Below are 26,805 nucleotides of genomic sequence, written 5' to 3'. Positions count from 1 at the left end.
AATAATTCTTTGCATTTTCTTTGGTTATTTTGTGCAAGTGTGTGTGTGCGCGTATGTTAATACACGCAAACTCACAGAAACACAGTCAAGCTTGAGTATTTCATATTTTCTATATGGATTCTCTATTAGTTTATCTCTTGTATGTAAATATTTTAAAGTAGTTGGCAGATTTTGTATCTGTGCCCTGGAAGGTGAAAAGGATTAAAATGCTCCATATCATAATATTCTGAGATAGAAACATTAAGTGAGAGTTGAAATGTGTAGCCTTTAAGCCGTGAGATTATACTTATCCAAAGAAGGAAAGAAATGCTAGCTAACAGGTAAGGATCTCCTTTTCAATTCATTCCTCTTCAGTCTTTTCAGGACCATGACTGTTGTTTAAGTAAATTCTTATTTTAACTATTTTTCTTCATTAATTTCTGCCATTTTGGAACGCATTTTTGATAAGCTAAATCTAACTTTTCTTCCGTGTAAGAGTACTTTTATAGACCAATCAGACTTTTCAGTATCTGTTTGTATATGAAATGCGTTCATGTGTGACATTAGTGAAATTTTAGCTTTCAGGAAATACTCAGTCCTGCAAAGAAACCCTCTTTGTTTGTAGTAGTTCCCATCTGTGCAATAAATAATTGCTATTAAGAATAGTGATACTTAATGAAAGATCTGTTCAAAGGCATTGACTCAAATATGGAAAATCAGGAAAAAATGTTTAATACTTTTCCTGTGATCATTTGAACAATCTTACATCTCTCTGTGGAACTGTGTAGAGAAGGACTGGCAAAGACTTCTGGCTTGGGGGCACAGTAAGATTTGGTGTAGAAATCCTGCTTTTCAGTGAAGGACGATTTAACCTGATTGTTCCCAGAGCAGTACCTTGACACCATATAGTGTTCCACAAACTTTAACCAAAKAAGTAATTTGAGATGTTCACTGTGGTTGCTGGAACATTCATATATTTCTCCAAGAACTTATGACATGTGCATTCCAGCTGAGATGGGGATTCCAGACAAAGGATTTTCTCTAGTGTCCTGGAAATATATGCACTCTTTGAATCCTTGCTTGTCATAAATCATTCTCAGTTTAAAGAGAGAGTTTTACATGCAAAGAATAGAGAATAATGTCTTTTGGAATTAGAAGCCCTCCCCGTTTGGTACTGGGAAGGCATCCCAACAGAAACTTAGCACCTGGTCAGAATTCTGCAGTGGTAACAGACTCCATTTATCAAAAAAAATCTGTGAATTTGTGTTGCACCTCTGAAATGAAAATAAAAGTACTTCCTGGTTGTCTGGAAAGGTGGTGGAATATCCCCTTGGAGATATCCAGAACTCAGCTGGACAAGACCCTGAGCAATGCAATGTAAGTTGGCCCTGCTTTGAAATGGGCATTGCACCAGATGACCTTCAGAAGGTCCCTCCCAACCTACATGATTTTAAACTTCATCACCAGGGGAGTGATGAAGGGAAGACATCAGATGTTATGCTTGTTTGCCTTCACTGAGTAGAATATTGATAATATGCTAACAATAGCATATAGAAGCTTGGTCTTTTACCTTTTTTTTTTTTGAGATTTCAAAAAAATATTTAATTAAACTTAAGGGCTCATTGTTTCTTGTGTCTGAAGCCCTTTTTGTACCCTTCAGTACAAAGTTTGTATATGATGAAAATGCTTCCCAGGCAGTAAAGCTGTATTTTGGGACAAACAGAAATCTGGAAGACAACATTTTAAAACAGAAGGTGCTCTCATTTTTTTTTTTCAATGAAACATTATGACTTTGTGAAAAATAAAATTCTCCAGAATGAAGGCAAGGAATATCTAAAAGTTTGTCTACCTTTTTCAAAGCACTTTTAAGAGCACTTACTGTGCTCTTATACAGTAAACAGATTTCAGTTACTGGGGCTACAAACGCTGTCTTCAGCTTCAAGAGCAGCTCAGTCCGCCCACCTTTTATTCACTTCTGTGATGCCTCTAAATGTAGAATTAGTGAGTACAATATGAAGTGCCTTATTTCATGCCCCCCAAAATTGTAAGTATGAGAAATAAAAAAGAAGAGATAGATCTTGAATTACAAGGTTGTTTGTTGTTTGTATAAATAGGCACTTAAGCTTTCTTATCTTCATGACTGACGGGTTACTATAAATACGTATATTTGGAAAAAAAACACTTAAATGCTATTCTCTGAAGGTAGTTTAAAAGAACCACCTACACTTACCCACTTGCTTTTCTTGATAATTGTCGGGATTTATGTGGTTTTACCATGAAGCACTTTTATTCTCTTTTTAATGTCAATGAATTTTRGTGTTCTTGAAAACAAGCAGATTGTCAACTCTGAAGACTGAACTCCTATATTGACCGATAGCCAGTAGCATAGCGCAATCTTCCTGCAGAGTCCCATATGCTATTTTTTAGGAACCGACTTTCAAAGAGAGACAGTAACTCAGTTTCTACCTCTAGTTATCTCTCAGTATCCTTGAGTAGATGTTATGTTATGATAYAGACAGATCTAAGCCAGCTGTTCACATTCACTTGCCCAGYCCTCTGGTCCATACAGTCCATTAACCTCCTGTTGATGACAGATTATTACCATGCATTTTCCTAAGGACTGTCTTAGTAGAGACAACTACTTAGAAGCTGGAATTATTAGAGAACATAGGATTATGATTTATTAGGTCTTTCAGCTATATAATTATATTGCATATTTTCATAAACTATCTATTTGCCTTTTATCCAATCAATGTATTTTAGTTTTTTTTCTTATTACAGATGAAATGTGAGGTAATAAGTAGGTCTGTTTCGCTTATCATGCTGGACTTTTGAAGTGAATTTGTAAAATGGCCTTATTTCCCCAACTTTTGACCATATCAAATCAGCCATACTTTAAAAATTCCAGACAGCATTAATTGAAATTATGGGCAAATTAAAGTTCTTTTTTATATTGTGTCTGACAAGAGATTGTAAGCAGAAAACTCAAAGTTTTTTTGAAAAAACTGTGAGACTTCCTGTAGTCAGTTAGGCAACAATATTATTAATGCTTCTCACACTAGATAAGAGGCTAATCACAAATTCCACTGAAAAGTAAATGTGGTTTGGATATTGTATTCATAAGTGTTAAGATCAATGGGATAGAAGTTATCATTAGCATTACTATTCAGTGATAACTGATGCAGAAATGAAGGAGGGTTTGTACCATGGGACTGCAAATCAGTAATTACTTCCTCTCTACATATCTCAGAATAGAGAGATAGCAGTCATCAAATTGAATCCCAGGATTTCTTATTCAGTCTTTTACAGTTATGTCCATGTAATTTTTGTATCTGTGCAGTGTGGGCTGATACTGTTTAGTTGGTAAAGAATATTGGGTTATTGCACATTTGGAAGGACATGGAATTTTTTAATTCTGTAGTAACTCTGAATTTGTTTTAGGAGCAGCTTTCATTATTTTATTTTACTTCAAGTATTTTAACAGTTTACTGATGAATTAGGATTAAAAAGTAACAGACACTTGTTTTCAAAGTTAGAACAGACACTTGTTTTCAAAGTTAGAACAGACACTTGTTTTCAAAGTTAGATTTTGCAGCTTTAAAACCAAGCTGGCTGAGTTATTGATCTGCTGACTGCAGAGAGTGGGTGGACAGTGTGGATAACAGCTAAAGGCCAAAAGAATGGGAAAAACATACAAAACCGGTAATGCAGACATTTTCAGGTCTCCAGTTACAGCATGCATGTGTATTAGCAATGGAAAGGGAGTGGAAGCTTGAAATGCTGCAAGAATACACAATATGRTATTATATTTTTTTAAAATATATTTCCTCAATAAGGGAAAAATAGTGAATCTATGTGACAATAACTATCTTGCTGAAAACAAGGTCTAAGAGGTTTTAGAAATGACAGTGTTTGGAAATCAACCCATAGAAATCCAAAATGGTGGATCAAACTGCATTCTGCCAAGAACATGAACACCAGAAAATCAGTCACGTTCAAAATAGCTGGAAATAAGGAAACTGTGAAGCAGATTTCTTTTATGGAAAATTTAACTTTCATTGTTTTTTGAATTAATGTCATTGAAGGCTCCATTCATTGACCTACATGATTCTTAAATAAGGTATGTAGAAAAATCTGGTGGGAGAGAAATTACAGCARTGAGTATTTCAAACTATGGGGAAAAAAATTGAATGTAGTTTGTTCTACAAAAGACTTCTGCATATAGCATGCAAAAGCTATATATAGCATTTCTTTTCCAAATTTTATCTATTAATTTGGATGAGAAGAAAGAATTTATAATCCATAAGCAAACCTTTTTTTGAATGACAGAATAAGTTCTAGAGTCATCTTCATGGCTAAGGTTTGCACAACTTGCCAGGAGTCAGACTATATTTTCTGGGTCTATGTTCAGACTTGAACATGGTAAAAGTTATCACATCCAACCAGAAACACCAAATTAGTAGACTGAATTCACAAATGAAGGCCCCCATTGCTTGTTAATTTCTGAGAGCAATTATTAGGTGGACTCGTCATTGCTGGGTCCTGATCTTTTTTTTCAAAACTTTTGTGGTTGTATACTATTCAGTCACCATCAGACCAAAGATGAGTGGCATGTTATAACTGTTAATTCAGGTTTTCTCTTTCATTACTTTAATATTAAAATGTTCAAGTCTGTTTTGTGGAACATTATGATGGTTTTATGATAGTGCTAAATTATTAAAGTTTAATAATAATTGATTACAATGTATCTGAAACTTTACCCTATGAAATTGGAGCCCCTGCATCTCAAACCTCAGTCTTCCAGTGAAAGCCACTGACTTCCCTGGAACTCTGTAGAGTCTCATCTTACTGCAGAATCAGGATCTTGCAGTCTCAACAGTTTCCTTTCAGTATGCTGTGAATATGGTAAGTCAGTACAGTAGCTTTAAATGTTACTGAATCTTACTTGAGGGAATTATAATAATTGTGTTCACTAGTAGGTAAGTGAGTAGTACTTAATGGAAATGCATATCAGTGACTTTTTTTTCACATTATAATATAGAGCATTTTGTGGTGAGCAGCACAGATCCATGAGCGGTGAATACATTATAAGAAGTTAACTCCAGAGAATAACACATATTTTTCCCTTTCATGCTTATTCATTAATTTTTCTCTTTCTTTTATGGAACACAGGCCTTGAGCATGCTATCTTTGTTTGCATGTATTAATGTTTTGTTCACAGAATTTGAAATAAATACCAGTATTATATTTATTATGCATCTATGATTTATTTATTATACTTATTGTACATCTATAGTTTATTAAATACTTTAATAAAAAGGTATTTAACATGATACAGGGGTGTCTGCAAAGGCCTTAAACCATCAAAATATAAAAGAAGGAAAATTATTTAAGAAGTTAATTCTGTGTTCTTTGAAGAATTAAAAATAAACATTATTAAATTGTAATTAAACTACAGAATATTTCAAATCCTATCAGTGTTTTGAAGCAGCTAAAGGGAATTTGAGTATTGTTTATAATTCTGTTGCTCTGGTTAATTGATATAATCATGTTATTAAATTATCTTTCTGTCATGTAATGATGGCAGAAAAGCAATGTTGTCAATGGATAGTGTAAAGTAACCTTTCTATGCACTGGATAGATAGCAAGTTAGGAGGCCTTTAAAATGATTCTAAAAGATATACACCCTTTTCTGACTAAAAGTAGTATTTTTCTTTTAATTTTTGAAACATAATAAGCTATAATAGTCAATTGTAATGGTCGTGGTGAAATTTTCAAATAAGTTTAATATTCTGACTGTTTCCTTTCTGTTTTGTAACCATATAGAAACAAATGTGGCTTCTCTAGTCCCCACTCCCCTAGTAGTCTCTGTATATATACATTCTTCTGGTCTTCAAAAAGCTCTAAACAGCTCTTTACAGAATTTAAATTCAAGAAAGTCCATCCCTTTTAATTATATAAATGATTTCCAGACTGTGTTCATCAAAATCTTTTTGATGGCACTATTGAACTTCTGGCAACTTTCTAGTGTTCTTGGAGTAATCTAGAAAACTTTCCCTCACTCCATTTTGCATGATTTTGTAGGTAAAGAAGTGTTGGAGGAGAAYTGGGTTAGAGATCATTTAAGCAAATTTGACATCCACAAGTCCATGGGCCCTGATGGGATGCACCCATGAGTGCTGAGGGAGCTGGTGGATGTCATTGCTAGGAAATCTCAATCATCTTTGAAAGGACATGGAGATCAGGAGAGGTGCCTGAAGACTGGAAGAAAGCAAACGTCACCCCAGTCTTCAAGAAGAGCAAGAATGAGGACCCAGGAAACTATAGGCCAATCAGCTTCACTTTGATCCCTGGAAAGGTGGTGGAGCAGCTCATCCTGGAGGCCATCTCCAAGCATGTGGAGGAAAAGAAGGTGATCAGGAGTAGTCAGCATGGCTTCACCAAGGGGAAATCCTGCCTAACCAATCTGATAGCCTTCTATGATGGAATGACTGGCTGGGTAGGTGAGGGGAGAGCAGTGAATGTTGTCTACCTTGACTTCAGGAATGCTTTTGACACTGTCCCACATAACATCCTCATAGGCAACCTCAGGAAGTGTGGGCTAGATGAGCAGAAAGTTAGGTGAATTGAGAACTGACTGAATGGCAGAGCTCAGAGGGTTGTGATCAGTGGTGTGAAGTCTAGTTGGAGGCCTGTAGCTAGCGGTGTCCCCCAGGGATCAGTACTGGGTCCAGTCTTGTTCAAGTTATTCATCAGTGACCTGGATGAAGGAACAGAGTACACCCTCAGCAAGTTTGCTGATGATACAAAACTGAGAGGAATGGCTGATACCCCAGAGGGCTGTGCTGCCATTCAGAGAGACCTAGACAGGCTGGAGAGGTGGGTGGAGAGGAACCTCATGAAGTTCAACAAAGGGAAGGTCAGAGTCCTGCACCTGGGGAGGAATAACCCCATGCACCAGTACAGGTTGGGCGTTGACCTGCTGGAAAGCAGCTCTGCGGAGAAGGCCTTGGGAGTTCTGGTGGACAACAAGTTGACTATGAGGCAGCAATGTGCCCTTGTGGCCAAGAAGGCCAATGGTATCCTGGGGTGCATCAGGAAGAGTGTTGCCAGCAGGTCGAGGGAGGTGATCCTCCCCCTCTACTCAACCTTGATGAGGCCACATCTGGAGTGCTGTGTCCAGTTCTGGGCTCCCCAACACAAGAGAGAGATGGAGCTACTGGAGTGAGTCCAGCAGAGGTCTGCTAAGGACTGAAGCATCTATTACATGAAGAAAAGCTGAGAGAGCTGGGATAGTTTAGCCTGAAGAAGAGAAGGCTTGAGGGGATCTTGTCAATATGTATAAATATCCGATGGGAGGCTGTAAAGAAGATGGAGCCAGACTGTTCTCAGTGGTGCCCAGTGATAGGACGAGAGGCAACGGGCACAACCTGAAATGCAGGAAGTTCTGTCTGAAAATGTGGGAAAACTTCTTTACTGTGAGGGTGACTGAGGACTGGAACAGGTTGCCCAGAGAGGCTGTGGAATCTCCATCCTTGGAAATACTCAAAAGCTGTGTGTACACAATCCTGTGCAATGTGCTCTAGGTGACCCTGGTTGAGCAGGGGGGTTGGACTAGCTGATCTCCAGAGGTCCCTTCCAACCTCAAGCATTCTGTGATTCTGTGATTCTGTGTCAGTTTTTCCATGAAATTTGTAATTGGAAGAAACTTGTACTGAGGAACACAAAAATTGGAGAAGTTATGTACTAAAGTTCACATCCAGAAGTTTGTAAATGATGTTGAAAAAAGCCCTATTTTTCTTTGAAATTATATAGCCAAGTGGAATTCTGCATCTGGGCCACAAGAATTGATTATGTTCATCAAGAAATACAGTTTTAAAATATATAGAACTAAAAATTGGACGTTGTAGATTATGAAGTGATCCTGTCTACATATTCAAAGAGTGTGTAACTGGATGTCAGAAAAGCTATGATTTGCCAGAAGGCGCTCAGTCATCTAGTGGATTTTTAACAGGACCACTTGCCAAGAAATCTGAATTTTCATTTCTCCTCTGGTACTGTCATACTTTTTATCTGAGGTGCATTACTTACAGTCTGTCAGTCTTTAATAATTAAAATGGTGTCTATGAGCACTGTGATACCAAGTTAATATCTGTAAATTGCTGTTTACCTAAAAGGAATAAAAACATTTATAATGTCTTGTTAATGGCAAGATAGTATTCAGGTTATTCTCACTCCCAGGCTTATTCCCATTACCTTATGAAAATCACATTTACAAAATCTGCAAATGCAAAGTGACATTTCATATTTCCAAAAATATCCAGATTTTTGCATATTAACATATGTAAATTCCATTTTCTCAAGAAATTTTGAAGTTTAGGAGAACTGGTATGGTTATATAGAAAGTTAAAATGCTTGAAACAACTATACTTTAGTAACACAAACAGTAACCCAAATCTTGTAAGTATTTAATCGTTGTGCTCACATCAGGAGTCTTAAATTCATTGGGAACAGACATGTGCATAAGGTATTCACGTAGGTACATATTTACCAAATCAAGGCCATTGAGTAGGTGGAGACAGAAGATTGACTGAAGCATCACTTCAGAGTCTGCTAAATGTAAAGTAGGATTCATAGCTACATCTCAGCAAAGTTCTGCTAACATCATCCTGCTGAGGTACTAACAGCCATGTACAGTGATGTTAAGGGTAGTAATTCATACTGTATGACTAGCTGATGATACATCAGTTGCTCTTAAAAAGTTAAATATTTATGTGTAGTAAATGCRCATCTGTATTTCAGAATTGCAAATGACTGGAATATCTCTGCTAGTCTTCTGTGACTGTTTAGTATAAACGTTGATCCAGAGGTGATTTTTGTGGTTTAATTTCTTCAAGCTGGTTGAGGTTTTTTCTTTTGAATGAATGTGGCCTACCATATCATATTCTTCAATTTCCAGAAATGATTGATATGAAGTTTAAGGTACAAACCATCCCTGTTACATGTATTGATCCATATATTTTCCCCTGACACTACTTCATTTCAATATTTGTTTTCCAGATAAAGGCTTATATTCATATAATTCAGGTAAATTTTCAGCATGCCAGAAATGCTTACTGCTTCCATATACATGCAAAATTTAATTTGATATTTTATTGRTGTGCTTACGCTTCCTATTGTGCAGATGCTAAATTGCTAAAATGTTCTTTGGCTTTCCCTGTCTGCTTTTCAGTCATAGGTCTTTTGTTGGCTTTGTTTCTCTATTCTTAGCATCTCAGTATTGATATCAGAGCACTATTGTAATACTGTACTTGTCTGCCTTTATTTTAGGTAGTGCTTTGGTAGTTAAACTGTAGTATGCTTTATTAACTATACTAGGCAAATGCTATTTTGCTTAAGCTATAGTAAAATGGACACTTGTATTGCAGCTGGTTGAGAGCTAGTGTAAATATTTTTAAAACGCAGACATGGGGTAAGTGAATTACTGGCAAAATCAATATTTATTCTGAAATGTATTTTTACAGTTTCATATTACTTTAAGTCCTCAGTTACAAATCTAGTTGTTATATCTGAGAAGTGATATACTTAGTTTGCCTTAATTAAATACAGATAAACTCATAATGTAAAGCTTTTGCAAGCTTAAATTTTGTAGCACATTTCATGTGGGACTTTTTGCAGTTCCTGCAATTTTAATTATGCGAAACTCATTAAGAATTGGTACATCTAATTATCTTTCAGTTATGTTTAAGAAATGAAACACATTGTTAGGAAAATAGAGCCAATACCATAGTGGAGAGAAAAAAACCCACAGGATATTTCTTGAAAGTAGGACTAAGAAAACCTATTTTCCATTATTTCCATCCTTTGCCTCCCATGTTCTGTCTCCTGCACTCTCTTCTGAAACAGTCCCAGATCTTTCTCATGTCTCTTATCTTGAAAAGAGATCATGTTTGCTATGGCTAGTGTGGATTTCTGCATGTGTGGATTAGCCACACATTTTAGCATGATTTTGTTTGTTTTCCCTTCGAGGTTCTGATTTGGATCTTTCTCTTCTAACCAGCAACCATTTTCAAAGATCTGTAGCAACTTAATTAAATTTGGTATTTTTACCTCTCTGTCAGTATAGATGAAATTGGCCAAAAACTTAACCCCCCCCCAAACACACACACACACACACACACACACACACACACACACACACAATTTTATGCAGGAGGATGGAGTGACAGATTAGCATGCAGACAGCAGGACTACATAAGAAATCAGTTCACACTCAAAACCCTCAGGCACAGACTGAATGAATATGAGAGAGCAAATTCTTAAGACAGCTGAGAGACTGATTTTAGGGTTGCTTATGTGTCAGCTTTGAACACAGAACAATTAGAGGTGACACTAAGTTACTTTAAGTGATTGTGAAGGCCCTCTCCCAGCTCCAGAGAACCAGACTGTAAGCGTGCTTCATTAGCCTTCGTTCGCCCAAGGAGTTCACAAAATCTCATAAAATGTTCCTGCATTGTAAGGGACAGGATCCTAGCTGGGGAGCTCGATCTGCTCTCTTTTCTGCACAAAGAGAATTCGAGTCCTAGAATCTGGCCCTTCCTTCTGTATTTAAGGTGACTCACCTTAATCTTGTTATTTCTCATTCCATCCCCTATGCTAGTCAGTTCTGATAGCTGTATTGGCTGGTCATACAGGCTGTTCTGCATTCAGCTTTATTAAGTTTTGAACACCTTATGCTGCTTTCCTCTTGTTGAGGCCTATATCCAGAACTGTCAACGTGCAATATATGAAGCACAGAAGATACTATACCTTGGATTGTCTCCCCTGTATATTAATAATAGGATGGAGAATAGCTCTATGTCATTATCCARCATCAGTTTTCACGTAGGAGTCATGAGATCTTCTGAAATTCTCCACAAATTAAAGTTGTCTTACTAGAAAATATTTATGATTGTTTACTGTTTCTTTCATAATTTGAGAATTCCAGTCATTTAGAATATGTTTATGGGAAGAAATGTGTTTTTGTGAAAGTAAATACAATTCTGTGAAATCGTCTTTAAAGATTTTTATATTATTTTTATTCAGAAGTTGTAAAAGCTTTCCATGGCCTCCAACACTGCAGCCTCTGAAAAGTACAAATAAACCAACAAAGTATTTGATTCATAAAATGGAATTAAATACCTCACTTTTTTCTTCAATTTATTGCTCTCCATGAAAATAAGAATAAAACTAGAAAGCATACAAGTTCTTTACACATTCTTCGCCCTGGGATTACACTGAATTAACATGTTTTTTGTGGCTTACAGTATGGAGTCTATTTGCCTTCAATCTGTAAGTGTTATAACCATTAATCCTGGTGGAAGGCATTCAAGAGTCAATATTTACCATCTGTTACCATCCAGTTACTAGAAAACATGGCAATATTATCTCTAAGTAGAATGCTTTGTTAATAAACTACATTCTAGTACACTGGCAATGAGACTTAATTAATGCCATTCCTCATATTTAAAGTCCATCAAAGACAAAGTTAATTACATGCAAACCATAGGCATCAATGCATTTATTTGTTGCAGCCAGTGTCCTAGGTGTTATATGCTCAAGCTCTTGTACTAAAATTTGAATTTATGTTAGAAAGGATTTAATTTCCTTGCTGTTACATTTACCATATTTTGTAACATACTTGTCAAACACTTTAAGATATGCATAAAAATACTAAATAATAGCTTCATTAGAAGTATTCCTTTGGCATAATTTGTTTGTGAGAGGCTACRTTGTCACATTTCCCAGATAAACTATGAATTGCTCTTTCTTTGTTTCACTGACAATGGTTCAGATTACTCAGATAATGAAGCAGTATTTTTACAAGACAGAGTTAAGGAGGGCCTGAAGGCTATATCTTCAAATTTACATTGAAAAGACAATTAGCATCTAGAATGAATATATAGCAAATGAAATTACTCCTGCAAAATTTATGAGAACTCTTAAAATAAGATGCCAACATTTACACTTGCATTTTGAATGCAGAATTCAATAAAGGATTTTGACCTGTGGACCTTCTAATCTGTTCAACTTCTGAAGTTAATGGAAGACATTTTAAATAAATCTAATTTGATTACTTTGCAGAAGTCACATATTCCAGGCAGTATTCTTGACATTACATATTTAATAGACATGCTTTCCTTCCTCTACCCTTCCTGAAAACATTGATTTCTAAAGATGAAACCCAGTAATTAATCTTGATTTAATTTTTTTCTAACTTCTTAACCAGCCTTTAAAATTACATTTAAAAATAGATGAAATATTACCTAAACATGATTATTTTTCAGTTGTTTTGAGTCTGTTAGTAGTTAGAGTTTGCTTAAAGTAGCCTGTGCTTGAAGAGATAGAGGAGGTGATCTGACCTGAACAAGCTTCACGTCTCCTGCCTACACAGAGAAAAGGTTTTTGTACTGCAGGGATGTCAGCTGTTGCAAGAGACTGTCCTCTTTGCAGCAGCATGAGCAGTTGGAGAAAGCTCTGAAACCTGCTTCTTCTCTTGACTCTACTCTTTCTCTACTCCCATCCTTAGGGCATGTCTTGATCCTGGGTCATTCGCTTTTCTCATGCCCCAGCTCTTCCCTGCAGCTCAAGCTGGGGAAGCAAAGGGGATGGGAACAAAGATGGGGTCCATGTATGGGAAGGGGAAAGGTCCTGGAAGTTGATTTGAAGTTGAGGTATTAGGAGATTCTGGGGAAGGTGAATCGGGATTTGAGGGGAGAGAAAGACTCCTCTCCCCTATACTTCTTGTCCACTGATGCTTCTTAGTCTCTCTTTTCACCCAGAAATATTCTGTGATTACCACAACATGTAATTTTTCCTATGCAATTGGGAAGTCTTGACTCTGCGACAATGGCTGGCTATTTTCATCCTCAGAAATGCAAATCTTCTCTCCAGAATACAGAACATAATATTCTAAAAATAACTTTAAGCAGATGTACTCAGCTGTAAATATAAACATAAATAAAAGCAACCTTAATTGTGATTAATTAATTTATTCATAAGGATGAATTAGATGATCAGTGAATTGCATTCATTCAAATCATGGTTGATTCAACCCTTTCCAAGCATCCATGTGATGAGCATCAGCAATCTGTCCAGTTGCCCTCATGTTCCCTTTCCACAGTCCTCTCTCCGTGATGAAGCCCGAGCGATGCAGACCAGCAGCAGACCACTCTCAGATCTGTCGCAGGTTATCCAGAAGGCCAGAACGGCTCTTTTGGCACTCCCTTTAGGAGCTTCTGCCTTTTAGATCCCAGCCAAATCCCAGCCAAACTAGCAGGGTTCCCTTGCTCAGTCTTTGGTTGCAAATACCATCCTTCTCATTCACTGGTCTGGTTTTGGATTAGCAGCTAAGGGAAATGGAAGCTGATGCCCCTAATCCTTTTTGCTCACTGGCATGTATGTCCCTGCACCAGTAGAAGGCTCTCTGCTAAAAACAGCAGAAACAGCATCACAGGTGGAGTACATGCTCTTTTTTTGGGAAGCAAGAGAGATTTTTGTTAGGCCTCTGTAGTACTATAATTAAGAAAATAATCAGATCGAATATTGTCTTGAAGTCAGACTTAATTGGTTTTTAAAAATTAAAAATTTCCTGATTCTGGGAGAGTCCATTAAGAGGATGAAACCTTTTCTTTCACTTTTGCCCTCATCTTCTAGGTCTTTTCTACTGCTAATTTTAATCATTTGCTTGTAATTTCATATTTTTATCAAATAGCTTGGATTTAAAGAAAAAAGTCCCCACAAAATGTAGGCTAGGAATCATTCTGTGCCAGTCGCCAAGATAGAACCTTAATCCTGCTTTGTCTTGCACTCCTTTAGGTTTACTCACAGTTTTTACGTCTAATTTTTCTATGTGTTTTTCAGAATGATAAATTGTCCCTATGGTAACCATCAAAAACCTTGCACATGATTGACGGTTTGGTGACAATTAGATTAAATTACCTAGTTACTAGTTGCCTATTTTTAGATGGCCAGAGAATTAGAACAGATATACCATGTTGCTGAAAACCAGGGATTTTCACAGTCTAAAACAAGTAAATAAATAATTATCATTCACATGTTGACATACCGACGCTTAATCTTGATGTCAGCAATCAAATGCATCCTGTCTGCTGTTTAAAAGATGCCAAGGACAGAGATAAATAAAATGAAGCCATGCACAAGCTAACACATGTATTTGTCTTATGTGCCCTACATTTTATCTCTAATTGTGCACTTGGAAACTGCTTTTGCCAACTAAGCTCTAGCTATTTTAACAGGTGTACTCCCATAGTAGCATTTAATAGCTTGTTTCCTCTGAAGTATCCCAGAGAGATTTTGTTTTGCAGGGCATGTGTGTGTGAACTGCCTGTTCCTAATAATGCTAAAGAAACTACTACATCCATTTAACATGATCACAGTAATTCATTTTTCTGGTGTTCACAGATTTTTGGTGTGTGTGTGTATAATACACGAACACCTGGAAGATGAATAGCATAATGTATATTTCTGTATGGAATTATGCACACAAAACATATGTAAATATTTCATGAAAGAAATGTTGTAGAGCTGTATTTCATCATGTCGTTATACATAATATTATGCATTTAGATGAAAATAGTTGGTATATTTGCAATAATATAACAGTAAATTCCCTTATACTTATGAATTACTGCTTCATTGTCTAGTATGAAGTCCTTACCATTATTTATGTATTATTGTCTGAGAATAGTTTTGACTTACAGGTGAATAACAGTGACACATTTTTGATTTTTTCTTTGGCAGGGTCCAAAAGAATCAGTGACAGCGAAGTCTCTGACTATGACTGTGATGATGGAGTTGGTGTTGTTTCAGGTATTACTTTCTAAATTTCCTCTTCTGGGTTCAGTAGAAATCTTTCTTATTTATAATTTGTTATTATGAATTTTAGAATATTTTTTTGAGAAAGAGAAATGGAATCTAAATGTGTGTTTTTCTAACAGAAACAATATAAATATGATTGATAATGCATGTTTAACCACAAAAATGACCAACAAAGGGAAAAATCAATGTATGAATGTCCTTGTTGCTTTTATATAATGATAAAAATAGCATAAAAGTGTTTTTTATATTAAATGGTAGGCAAATTCTTCAATTTTTGACTTAGACATTTCAATTTTATATATCCATGAGAACTGTGTTGTGAAATAATAGCACCACCAAAGATCTGAAACCTGAACATTTAAGGGAGGAAAGGAGATGTCTTAACAGATCATCCGTTTTTATTAAGAAGTATTTAAATTAGAAGTTTAATGAGTATTTAAAGTAACAGCTGTCATGTAAAAGATTTAGTATTCCTACTCTTCTTCTAAGAGAAAAGAGTATGCTGTAATCATGGCCAGAACTGATAAAATCAGAGAATCATTTGCTTTCCCTGGCTACAACAGAAAATATGTCACCTTTAAACCCATACTGGTGGACCCTGGTACCAGCGTGAGGTTGGCAGCACAGGCTCAATGTGGGCTAATTTAGCCTCCTGCTTACCTGAGGGCTGTCAACCACTCTGAGCAGCCTGTGTCACACTGCTGCTGTTTCCTTTAGGTCAGGCTTACCTAATGTGGACCTATACAGTGATTTGAGTGTCTTCCTCGGCATATGTGGAGCAGTATATGCTGCTTGGTCTATCCAGCAGCTGTAAGGCAGAGGTCAGCGGGGCTGTCAAAACATGTGTTCTTGTAACATAGCCACCTGTCAGCATATGTATAGCTTTAAGTTGGGTATAGCACATGCKGATGGAGAGACACATAGGAACATGAGCCAGAGGGGTTCTGCTAGTGCTGGGGTTGGGGCTGCAGAAAGAAAGGAGGTAGAAAGAGACAATTGTGGATATTTGCAAGGTGGGGTGTAACCAGTTATTAATAAATCCAAACTTTTAATGAGCTACCTACTGTCATGAAGGAGTGATGCACTTCACTCATAAGAGGGAAGCAGCACTAAGTTTATTGTGGTAAGATAACAACAAAGTTCAATTGTAAGTAAGAATGATTTAACAAGGTTCGACTGGCAAGGTTCACTCAGTTATTTACTGCATGAAGGATAGGGTCAGATGCAGGCACAACGGAGAGCCTCCTGTTGAGTCACAAGGTTCAGAAAGGACCCCCCTTGCTTTCTAAACTCCCTCCGAGAGGAGCCTAGGTGTGGCTGGATCCAGTCTTAGTCCCAGACTTGGTCAATGGTTCATGTCTAAAGGAGTGTGTGCAAAGGAGACCCTCGCATTGAGTCATGAGATTTGGAAAGGACCCCCTTGCTTTCTAAACTCCTTCTGAGAGCAGCCTGGGTGCGGCTGGATCCGATCCTAGCCTCAGACTTGGTCAACGGTTTATGTCTACGGGATTATGTGCACAATTAATCAGAGATATAACTCAGCAAAGTTTTGCAAAGTTCACAAAAGTTCATCATGCTATTAATCACTTACCGAGGATCTGTCGCGGGTAAGGAATCTCTCAACCTCGAGGAGTCACCTTGAGAGGCGTCCCTGCTCAAGGGGAGGTTCTGCAGTACAGCCCGCTGCCATGCAGGAGAGCTCAAGGGGCTCTGGGCTGCCCCCTATTTATGGGGGAGAGATGATTGACTCATAGTCATATTTGCATGCTAGATGGGCCTCAGTTGGCGCATGCTCAATTAGCCCCTGCCTACGTGCTGTTTACAGGGAGGTCAGGTTGAGGGGGAGAGAGCACATCAGTGGGGGGGAAAGGAGCACACCGTCATACCTACTCACTTGAGTTTGCACAGTCCTGTCTTAAAAACTGATACTAATCTGAGCTTGGATGCATTTCCATGTTGTCTAAGGTGGTCAGCTCTGTATTTCTAGATATTTCACAGTTATCTCTTATGCTTTATTTAATTTTCGACCCTCCTATGTTGCTGTTCCCTTGCCCTAGGTCTTGTGCTTACTGGAAGAATGGATTTTTTTGTTAATCAGCATGTAAACTTTATCAACCAGCACTTTTTTGACTAACACAATATTAAACACACTTTGTGGTACAAACAGGACAACTCATATCGTTAACACGTTTATTGGTTGTAAGTCTCCTTTTACCGTATCTAGAAAGCTTGTGTTTTTAAGCCCAAGTTGTCCTCGTTCATATTAGGAAAAATCTAGCCTTGTAGATACTGCATGCTGAAAGTTATTCTATCTCAAAGGAATATATTTTTTCTCTTTTCTGCATAAACATTCAGATTTCTGTTAATCTCTACTCAAATTTTTCTATACATTAAGGTTTTAGTAGTTTTACCAGAAAATAAATGAGAGCTGTGGCTGCAAGACCACTAAACAATCTGTCTTCCTTAAATCATTTGTCTTCAGACAGTAATAGGGTCAGTTTTCAGATTAATACCTTAATTGAGGAGATATTTAGGAAAACTTAGTGCATTCTCATATTTCCACTGCCTGTTTATTTTATTGCAGTCGAAAGACAGGAAGGATATGTAGCCAGTGTGGCACGAAGTGCTGGAATCAGAGAGGCTGTGATTCTTAGAAGCCCCTTTGTTATTACTTGCTGTTCTTTTGGTCTAGGGTTGGTTAGCTTTTGGCATATGCTCAATAATCAGTAAGGCTTTCAGATTTCCTGTCTTCCCAAAGGGAAGGGCTTTTATTAGTCCTGTTGGACAGTCTAATTAGAAATGCACCAACTCAACTCTGGAGTTTCATAAGAAAGGAAAAAAAGGGAATTTGATGGATATTTGTCTAATGTACTTATTATGGTGACATTTTGAAAGTGAAATCTTTGTATTGTCCCTAAAAAAGCTTTTGCAGAAGCTTTACCAGGTGTTCAAACATCAGTGGGGTTCCTGCAAAACAGCTGGATTTACAATTTTGTGATTTTATCTGCTTCATGCTATATTTGAAACACATTAGCCTCTTAAATTATTCCTATGCTGTCTTTGAAGGTTGATTTTTAAATAAAGATTATAGCTCATTTACTTCTAAATTTCTTTTCTCAGACACCTATGACATCTGTTTTTCCTAATGTAAATTAAGTTGCAGTATGTTGAATGGCCATATGTGCTACTAGATTATTGAAATACCTTTTTTTCTATCTTGCTCCTTTGAAAGTGCTGCTTAAAAAATKATTTTCATTATCTGTTTACTTTATTTATTTTTTTAAGTGATTATATGAAGACTACAAATGTGGTCATTAAAATCTGCTTTATACTAGATACCCTTTTACAGGAAATAAATTGTTTAACTCCTGTTTTGACGACTACTTATAAAATTTGTGAGTCTTTACAGTTCTGTGAATGAGTCTACTTCCCTTACCGGAGTTCGTAATGTACCTAAACACGTTTCTTTAGTACCTTTTAGCTTTTGGATTTATGCTGACAACTCTGCTGCCTTAGTTACATTGTAATTCAGGCTGGCTGTGTGGGGTSTGAAAGATTGCTGCTCTTTCAGTTTTGAAAAAATTATTGTTTGCTTTTCTTTTTTGTGCTACTGTCACTATGTTTACTGTTTTTGATTTATCTTTATTGTCTTACTTACCATCCACATCCTTCTCTTAAAGTTCTTCTATTCGTTTGCAAACTCATCACAGTGTTGTCTTGATTTAAATATTTGCCTTCTCTGCATTGAGTAATACTTCAGCCATTTGTCTATCTTCGTTTTCTTTCTTTTGTACTTTCCCAGGTCTTTCATTTTGTATTTTCAGATTTTATTTAACATGACACTTCATTTTGCTCTTTTTCCTTCTGCCATATAAATACTGTATCACATCAAATATATTTGCTAACATCTGTCAAATACTCTGTGATCCTTTCCACAAAATTCTTGCTTATTCAAAGTATTGCACATGCAAAATGAAGTCACAAGGGGTCACATGCAAAATGAAGTCCAGAATCCTTTAATAGGAGCAATAATTTTCTTTTGGTTCTTCTTTTGTTTATTTTTATTTAAAACAATGTATAAACCTAAGAAAATCCATAGACCTTACTTGATCTTATTATGCATTTATTCATTGTTCATTAAAAGATGGATGCTGTCTTGCCTGCGGATGTTCCTGATCATAGTTGCGATTTATCTCTTTGCCCACAACTCCTTTTTATGTAGCTTCTCTGGTATTGGTCCCATGAGGTCAAATGACTTAATCTTTGGACAAGCTGGTGATAGGTAGAAATCTGAAAGGGAAGATCTGAAAACAGTTCTTATTGTGCATCTATAAGTAAAAATGTCTTAGACGTATTTGCTGAAACAGAAAGCACTTTGTAAGCTCTAGTTCCTTGTGTCATCGTCTATTTTTAGTATATCCGCAGTTGCTGTTTCTTACTGCTATGGCAATTTCATCCACCTATTTAATTTGCTGATGATAAAACACTTAAATTATCTTTATGTCTATTTTTCTTAGTATCCTTTCCTTTAATTTTTCCACAAAGGTTCAAACATCTCTTGGAAAAATTGTACACAAAAGCTGTCACTTTTAGTGGCTTGCGTCCTCATGATTAGAAAAATGATAAACCTCTGTTTATTAAATGAAGTGTTGTTTCTTTCAACAGCAGAAGCTTTTAAGAAAGTACTGATGAATCAACTGAAAAACTTCGGCAGCTTTTTCCTGACTATGCATGCATTCTACACCAATAACTCCTGTCAGAAAGGGTTATAACAGAAATATTRTGCTTTTAAACAGTATGTAAAAGTGATTTTTGTCACAATTTTAAAGTAGCTTTCTTCATCTGCAATATACATTCATTTCATGTTGGAATCTAAAAATACTAGTGCAGAATCTCTATTATATCTCATTTCTATTGGATTTGATGTTAGCACAGGATAGGTTGGACTAGATGGTTGGGGTTGGGCTAGATGATCTCCAGAGGTCCCTTCCAACCTCAACCATTCTGTGATTCTGTGATTCTGTGATAGCAGAAGGAGAAACATTTGTAGTTCCTTGTCTTTTAGATTGCCTTCAAATGGCTTAAAGTAGTCACTGTGCTGCCCTGAAAAATATCCTTTGGCCCTAATGCTGTCTGTCATCAGCAGTAGTGTGCTGGAGCACATTACCATCCTCACTTGCTCCTTTGAATGCTCTTATACGCTTATAAATAACAGTGATAGAATGTTTCTATATTGATTTTAGAAAAATTCCTGAACAGTTTACAAAACACAGTTTAAATTATCATATTGTTAAATACAATTGAATTAAAACTGTTCTTCTTTTTTTCCTTTCTGTGTACCAAAGTTGAATGGACACTACGGTTAACCAAGTTCAACAAATACGTAGTATGATTTCTAAATCTGTATCTTCCCAAGTACTTCATCATTTTGTATGTTGAACTAGGCAAGTAACCTAGCTGGACTTCTTTGAACAAGCAGGGACGTCTCTTGACAAGACATCATAAAACCATAAAAAGTCTCAGCTATTTGTAGTAATTCTTAAATACTAAGTGAGATCTTAATATTTTAAATTCAGTTCAATACCAATATCTTATCTGTACTACGTCGTTTTATGAGACACCCTTGTAATCTGAGATATGTTTGAACAGATGAATCCTGGAAGAATGTAAGGCACTGAATTCTGCATAAGCTGCATTACAAATCTCTGTGGAGAAGAGCTTTTGAGAGCAAAAGATTGCAGCCTCCCAGCTTTGAGAAGAAAAACATTTGTAGTGATAAATTTTTCTCACTGTGTAAAAGATTACAAGGTATTTTAGGAGCAAAATGAGAATACAAATGAGATATTTACTCAGCAGGTGTCTAGAGCTTGGTAGATTAGAAAAAATAATAACAACCAGTAAAGAAATTCTTATTGAATTTACAAAAATTACTCTGTTTTTGAAAAGGAATGAAAAGCAGTTATTCATTTTTGTTTCACTTCTTGAAACACTTAAGGATTCCTTTTGTGCAAAAGAATTCTTTCACTGCCATGCTGCATCCTTTCCTGCAGAGGAAACAAAAGGCCCTGTCTGTACTCCCCAATGATGTGATCTGAATTTTTATACCTGGATCCTTTTGGTGATTGCTGTTCAAAGCAGACACAGAACACATGAATGCTTTGGCTACTGCTTGAAATCAACTGCCTATTGAAAGACATCTTACAGCGTTAGTATGTAAAATGGATGTATTCTGTCCCTGCTGAAATAAAGAGAAGGATTTCATTCTAGATAACCATCTGGCCCTGAATGGCCCCAAATTGCCCCAAAAGCCCAGTAACTACCAATATAAACATTCACCAACTTTTTGTTTTATTATGTCCTGATGTCCATGTCTCTGCTCTAATAATTGTTTAGTGTGTTCTTCCTTGAGTAAAAAATCAGCTTAGTGTCTGTGTACCTTGTAAATGCTCCAAAAAATTTGAAGTGAGATGCAAGCATTGTTAAAATAGTCCTTATACTGACCCCTGAGATCAAGATAAACATTATTCCTTATGATTCCTTTTAAACAGAAGTGATGTGTATTTTATTTACAACTTTTTGCCTAAAGTCCTTAATGCAGGAATTTTTATTATGATTATTTAAACTTTTTCTTGTACTTTTATTTTTAATGTATCGAAAGTAAAGTTTAGCAATACTGCTATTATTTTCAACAATATTTGTTTAATATCCTTTCCTCAGTTGACAAAACATCTTTTTCTTCAAACATCCAAATTCTCTTGATTAATACAATTTTTTTAAAGGGCTTCATATTTTTAAATATAAGCTGTATCACTCCCATTTGAAAGGAAGGATGCAACTAATTTCAAGTTGCATTTGCAGATTATCAATAATTGTCAGTGGCATTCTCTTCTTTGAGTAAAGTTAAGTAAATCTGAACTCAGCATGTTAGTTCATATTCTGTCACAGTTCTAACATCTACAGAGTGATGGAGGCATCTAAACAGTGATGGAAAGCTGCAAAGAAGTTGTGTTCCCATCAAAGACTCTCTTAACAGACGCTTCTCATCAGGAGAGAAGGCCTGGCTGGGATGAGTTACAAACACAGGGATGAGAATTTCTGAGGAAGAATTACTCTGTAAAAAGACGTAATTCACAGTGATACTCCTTAATACTCCACGAAAAGATAAAGAGAAAACAAAGTATTATTGCTTCTGCTCTGGAAATTTGGGATGCATTTTGTATGGAATTTTAAAGAATTAGACATAGAATTTAATGAGTTAGAATTTTAATGAAGCATAAATTGTATTGCCAAGTAAATTTAGGTACCTACCTGTCAGAAATCTATCTAGCCACTCAAAACTTCTTTCTGTAAGTGGATGTTCTTCTTCAGAATAATGACTAAGTCCTTCATCTGCATAAATGGCATAATTCAGATGCCATTTAGTTTACCAAATACCTTAGGTGGCTGACCTGTTTAGAAAGAACATTTCTTAAGTACTTGTAACAACTTCATCCATAGTAGGGAAGACTCTATTGGTACATATGTCTTAGTAAATGGAAAAGATTTGTCGTAACAGTGACAAATGTCTCCGTCTGAGATACAGATTCCACATTGTTTAGATTGCAATCTAGGACTAAAGAATTACCCCACTGAGGAATTAATTTGGTAGTTATATTAGTTTTTTATTCTCCAAATCACAGATATCCTACATATGACACCAGGGATTTAAGAGCATTGATTCCTGAATAGACAGCCTAATCTTTTTTAGAATCTAAAGATTATTTCAACATAGGTGGAATACTTACCTTTGTATGAAAACAATGTCAATAATAATTAGTAGCACTAATGTCAGCCAGGAGGATGGGAAAATTCCAAGCTTTGGAGGGAGAGCCTCCCACATGTAAGAAGAGGATGTCATTTATACTTTCTCCAATATCTACCAAAGACAATCTTAGATTTACTTTCAAGTTATACTGTACATCTTTCAATATTTCCAAAATTATACCGACAAAGATCATCCACAGTGTTCTTTGGGAGTTTTGGTCTCATGTAGGTAGAACTGAGCCATTTGGAGCATACTCCCAATTTAATCAGAACCTGTGAAGTTAGATTTGAAAGATGAGCTGTCTCAACATTAAAATGTTCAGTTAAACACAGTCCAGTTAGACATACTGAATAATGTAGCCTTCCTTTAAAGATCATAGCTTATTCCAGTAGCACAGAAGAAAGTTTTGTTTTGTTTCTCTAAGGAATGTGCCAGTCTTAAACATCTGCAGGACAGCTATGTCCACTCCAGTAAAACCATTTACTCAGGATGGTTCTGCTGCAGAGATGTCCAGCTCTGATAAAATATGCAGCAGACTTGTCTTATATTTGCTATTTTAGAAGAATTTCTGTTCCCATCTGCACTGGTCTCACCAGTGCCTTGCAAGTCACTATCAGAGTCACTATATATATGGATGTTTACTTAAAGAAGAAGAAACATCTACTGTATAGTAACTGTGCTTTTTCAAACTTTGTATGCTATACTGTGTGTATGGACAACACTGGACAGCTCATCAGGCTCTGGATTCTTATTTTGTGGGGACATTCCCAAGATGCACTAATGATGAAAAGAATTGTCTCAAGTGTGATGGGTGCCTACATACCATCAGTGCAACAGAGACAAAAAACACCTCTTAAAGAACTGAGTTACTATACAGCAAGTAAACATTCATTCTGACTAAAATGGTTTCTGTTTTCTTTCAATATATTCATTCTTCTTTTATATGTAGAATAATATTTTGATGCAGAAATGAAACATGCATAATGAATCTTCRATTTAAAGAGTATTCTGATGTTTTATATTCAGTTTGTTTAATTCAGTTGGTTTGTTACTGTCAGCACTTTTTCACAGGACATCCAGATTCTGCATTTAGAGGTTCAAATCCCCATAGAAGCTGAGCAGATTTGTATAAAAGAGCTGAACTGATTGTCCCTAAAGTGTCCATGTGTGAAATCTTCGTATGATAAGCCTTTCTGGCAATTTGATTGTATAATTGTTTTTAATTAGTACTTGCTCTAAGCCCAACCACAGTGAGTGTTAAAAATCAAATAACTGATAAATAGAAAGCTTGATGCCTCTGTCAAGTGCAGATGTTAAAGTGGAGAAAATGCCATTTAGCATCAGTGTTTGAAACCAGTCAATTATTGTGTCTGTGATGAACAGCAATTCTAATAGAAAGCTAGAACAGTTTTCATACAAAGAATTTCTCTCAAGTCAGTCATGCAGCAAGAGATCTAAATTAAAAGTTTCATTGGTGCTTTTCTGGTTTTTTTTAGGCTTTTTTTAGTGCTGTTGATTTGGACATCATATTTGGATGTTTGTGATTTACTGTAATTTTGTGCCTAAAAGCTGTGGAAATTGATAACAATTTGTTAGTATTTAGTGAATATGGAAAAAGATGAGCACAGAACAGCCCTAGTGTGTGGATGACTGCTTTAAATCAAGTATGTTAACACTCTCGCTTAAAACAGAGAAAGTTAAAACTGTAGCTCAGAGGAAGCTGTATTTAGTGTGCGTTGTGGACCTCTTTATTTGTTGTGTATCTCAGTTTTTGATGAAATCCTTCCATGGAAGGAGGAAGGTGGCGGCATTGCAGATACATTTGTCACATGCCCACCTTTTAAGTGTCCACAGCTCCCATTTGTTTATCTCTGATTATCTCTATACTGATTATCAGGTTCTTTGTGCTCTGTACATTGATTTAAGAGGCTTGCTGTAGTTATAGAGCCTTTGATTCTGTGATAATGGCTTAATATTTATAGCTGCAAGCAGATTCCAATGGTTAGCCTATTTTTACTGCTGCTATAATTAACTGCTCTGCTCAGTAGCAACTCCTCAGTCAAGTTGCACTTACGGCCTGTTTTTAGTKCCTGCATTTTCTTTCCACAATAAAATACTTTTACTTTCCTTCTCTAACCTTATTTCCAGGACACAGGATATTTTTCAGATTGGAAGATAAATTGTACTTTTTTTGATTGAATAAATCACAATGATTTTTAGAATGTCACCGGTCTTGAGAGAGAAGACAGTCCCATGCTAGAGAGAAATAGTCTTCAAGTGAGGAGTAGCAATATCATCAGCTCATACTCCATGGTCATTCAATCAGGGACAGCACCTTTAAAGTCTGTTTGGGGTTTATAGGAATTCCAGTGCTGATTGCTAAGCCTATTTATTGCAGTGTTGGCCCCTTTTGAGGTGTATGGATTGGTACCAAGTACCTTACTAAGCCTCCCACAAAACCTTTGTTTTACTGTCATCTTCTTAAAGCTTGAAGTCATAGCATCTTTGCTATGACTTCTGTAACTGAAGAGTTGGCCCACTGTTCTCTCTGCATCTCCTGTGGCTGAAGGTAATCACAGATTTCTTGTCTTTTATCTCTGGAATTTTAAGGAGATCAATGAAAGGCACAAGAATAAACAAGTGAAAGATCACTTGTCTTTATTGACAACTGAGTCAATTATTTCAGTATCAGCAGAGGCTCAATATGCTTTATCTTATGAAATTCATTCTTAAACAGGTTGTTAGGTACTTTTTATATTCCTGCCATTTTCCCACTGAAACCAAGTTGGTTTCTCTATACATTATACATTTTGAAATAAAATCCCATAGCAGTTGAAGTCTCAGGGTACACTCTAGTAGATGCTGTCTTTTTCATCTGGTTTCAGCTGGAGAGAATATTAGTGTATAGGTGGCATAAAGGTGGATCCCAGTAGCTGGGCATATGACATGCACCRTCTCTATTGTTTTAAGCACAGACAACGGTTTTATGTTGGAATACAGAAAGATTACACCTTTCCCGCTTTGAATTCTGATCATTGGATTCGGAAAGTAAAATAAATATGACCTTGGCAATGAAGTTTGGAAATCTGAATTTATTTGTAGAAATAAAACAGTAAATAGAACAGTAGCAATAGTATTTTTTATTAAAAACTGATACTCTGAAAAATTTGTCTGCACTATTTTAAAGAAGGAAAACTTGTTTTTCAGTTAAATATAAAGACTCAAAGACCAATGAATTGTTAAACTATGATATGCTGGAGCCAAATGCCTGCAAGACAGATACTGTAATTCCTAACTTTCTGATGTGCCAAAGCTGACTTTAGACAGACTTGCTTAAGTTCAAAACTGATCAAAAACTTGCTAGGTTCTTGCTTTTTGGACCTGAAAGTCTCATAGATGATTGTAGTTTTTTCTCTGAATGTGTTTGGGGGCTGACCTGCTGGAAAGCAGCTCTGCGGAGAAGGACCAGGGAGTGCTGGTGGACACCAAGTTAAGCATGAGGCAGCAATGTGCCCTTGTGGCCAAGAAGGCCAATGGTATCCTGGGGTGCATCAGGAAGAGTGKTGCCAGCAGGTCGAGGGAGGTGATCCTCCCCCTCTACTCAGCCCTGGTGAGGCCACATCTGGAGTACTGCGTCCAGTTCTGGGCTCCCCAGTACAAGAGRGAYRTGGMACTACTGGAGMRAGTSCASCGAAGGGCTACAAAGATGATTAGGGGACTGGAGCATTTCTCTTATGAGGAAAGRCTGAGAGAGCTGGGCCTGTTTAGCYTRGAGAAGAGAAGGCTGAGAGGRGATCTTATYAACRTGTACAAGTATCTGAAGGGAGGGTGTCGAGAGGATGGAACCAGACTCTTTTCAGTGGTGCCCAGCGACAGGACACAAGGCAACGGGCACAAACTGAAACACAGACGCTTCCATCTGAAGATGAGGAAAAACTTTTTCACTGTGAGGGTGACAGAGCACTGGAACAGGTTGCCCMGAGAGGTKGTGGAGTCTCCTTCTCTGGAGATATTCAAAACGCGCCTGGATGCGATCCTGTGCAATGTGCTCTAGGTGACCCTGCTTGAGCAGGGGGGTTGGACTAGATGATCTCCAGAGGTCCCTTCCAACCTCAACCATTCTGTGATTCTGTGTGCCCAGA

General features: G+C 36.7%; 1 protein-coding gene across 1 annotated transcript in view; it reads left to right on the top strand.

Moving 5' to 3' along the window:
* Positions 1-26,805, top strand: part of RIMS2 (regulating synaptic membrane exocytosis 2) — a 403,032-nt gene that overhangs the window by 197,296 nt on the left and 178,931 nt on the right. The window contains exons 16-17 of the mRNA XM_026080279.1: positions 9,040-9,066; positions 14,782-14,850. Of these exons, the coding sequence (XP_025936064.1) occupies positions 9,040-9,066; positions 14,782-14,850 (96 nt within the window). The remainder of the gene's footprint in view (positions 1-9,039; positions 9,067-14,781; positions 14,851-26,805) is intronic.

Source organism: Apteryx rowi, unplaced genomic scaffold, assembly GCF_003343035.1.
Source record: "Apteryx rowi isolate R43461 unplaced genomic scaffold, aptRow1 scaffold_514, whole genome shotgun sequence".
NCBI lineage: Eukaryota > Metazoa > Chordata > Aves > Apterygiformes > Apterygidae > Apteryx > Apteryx rowi.
Note: the sequence above shows the minus strand (reverse complement) of the source record. Positions and strands in the feature narration are given on the sequence as shown.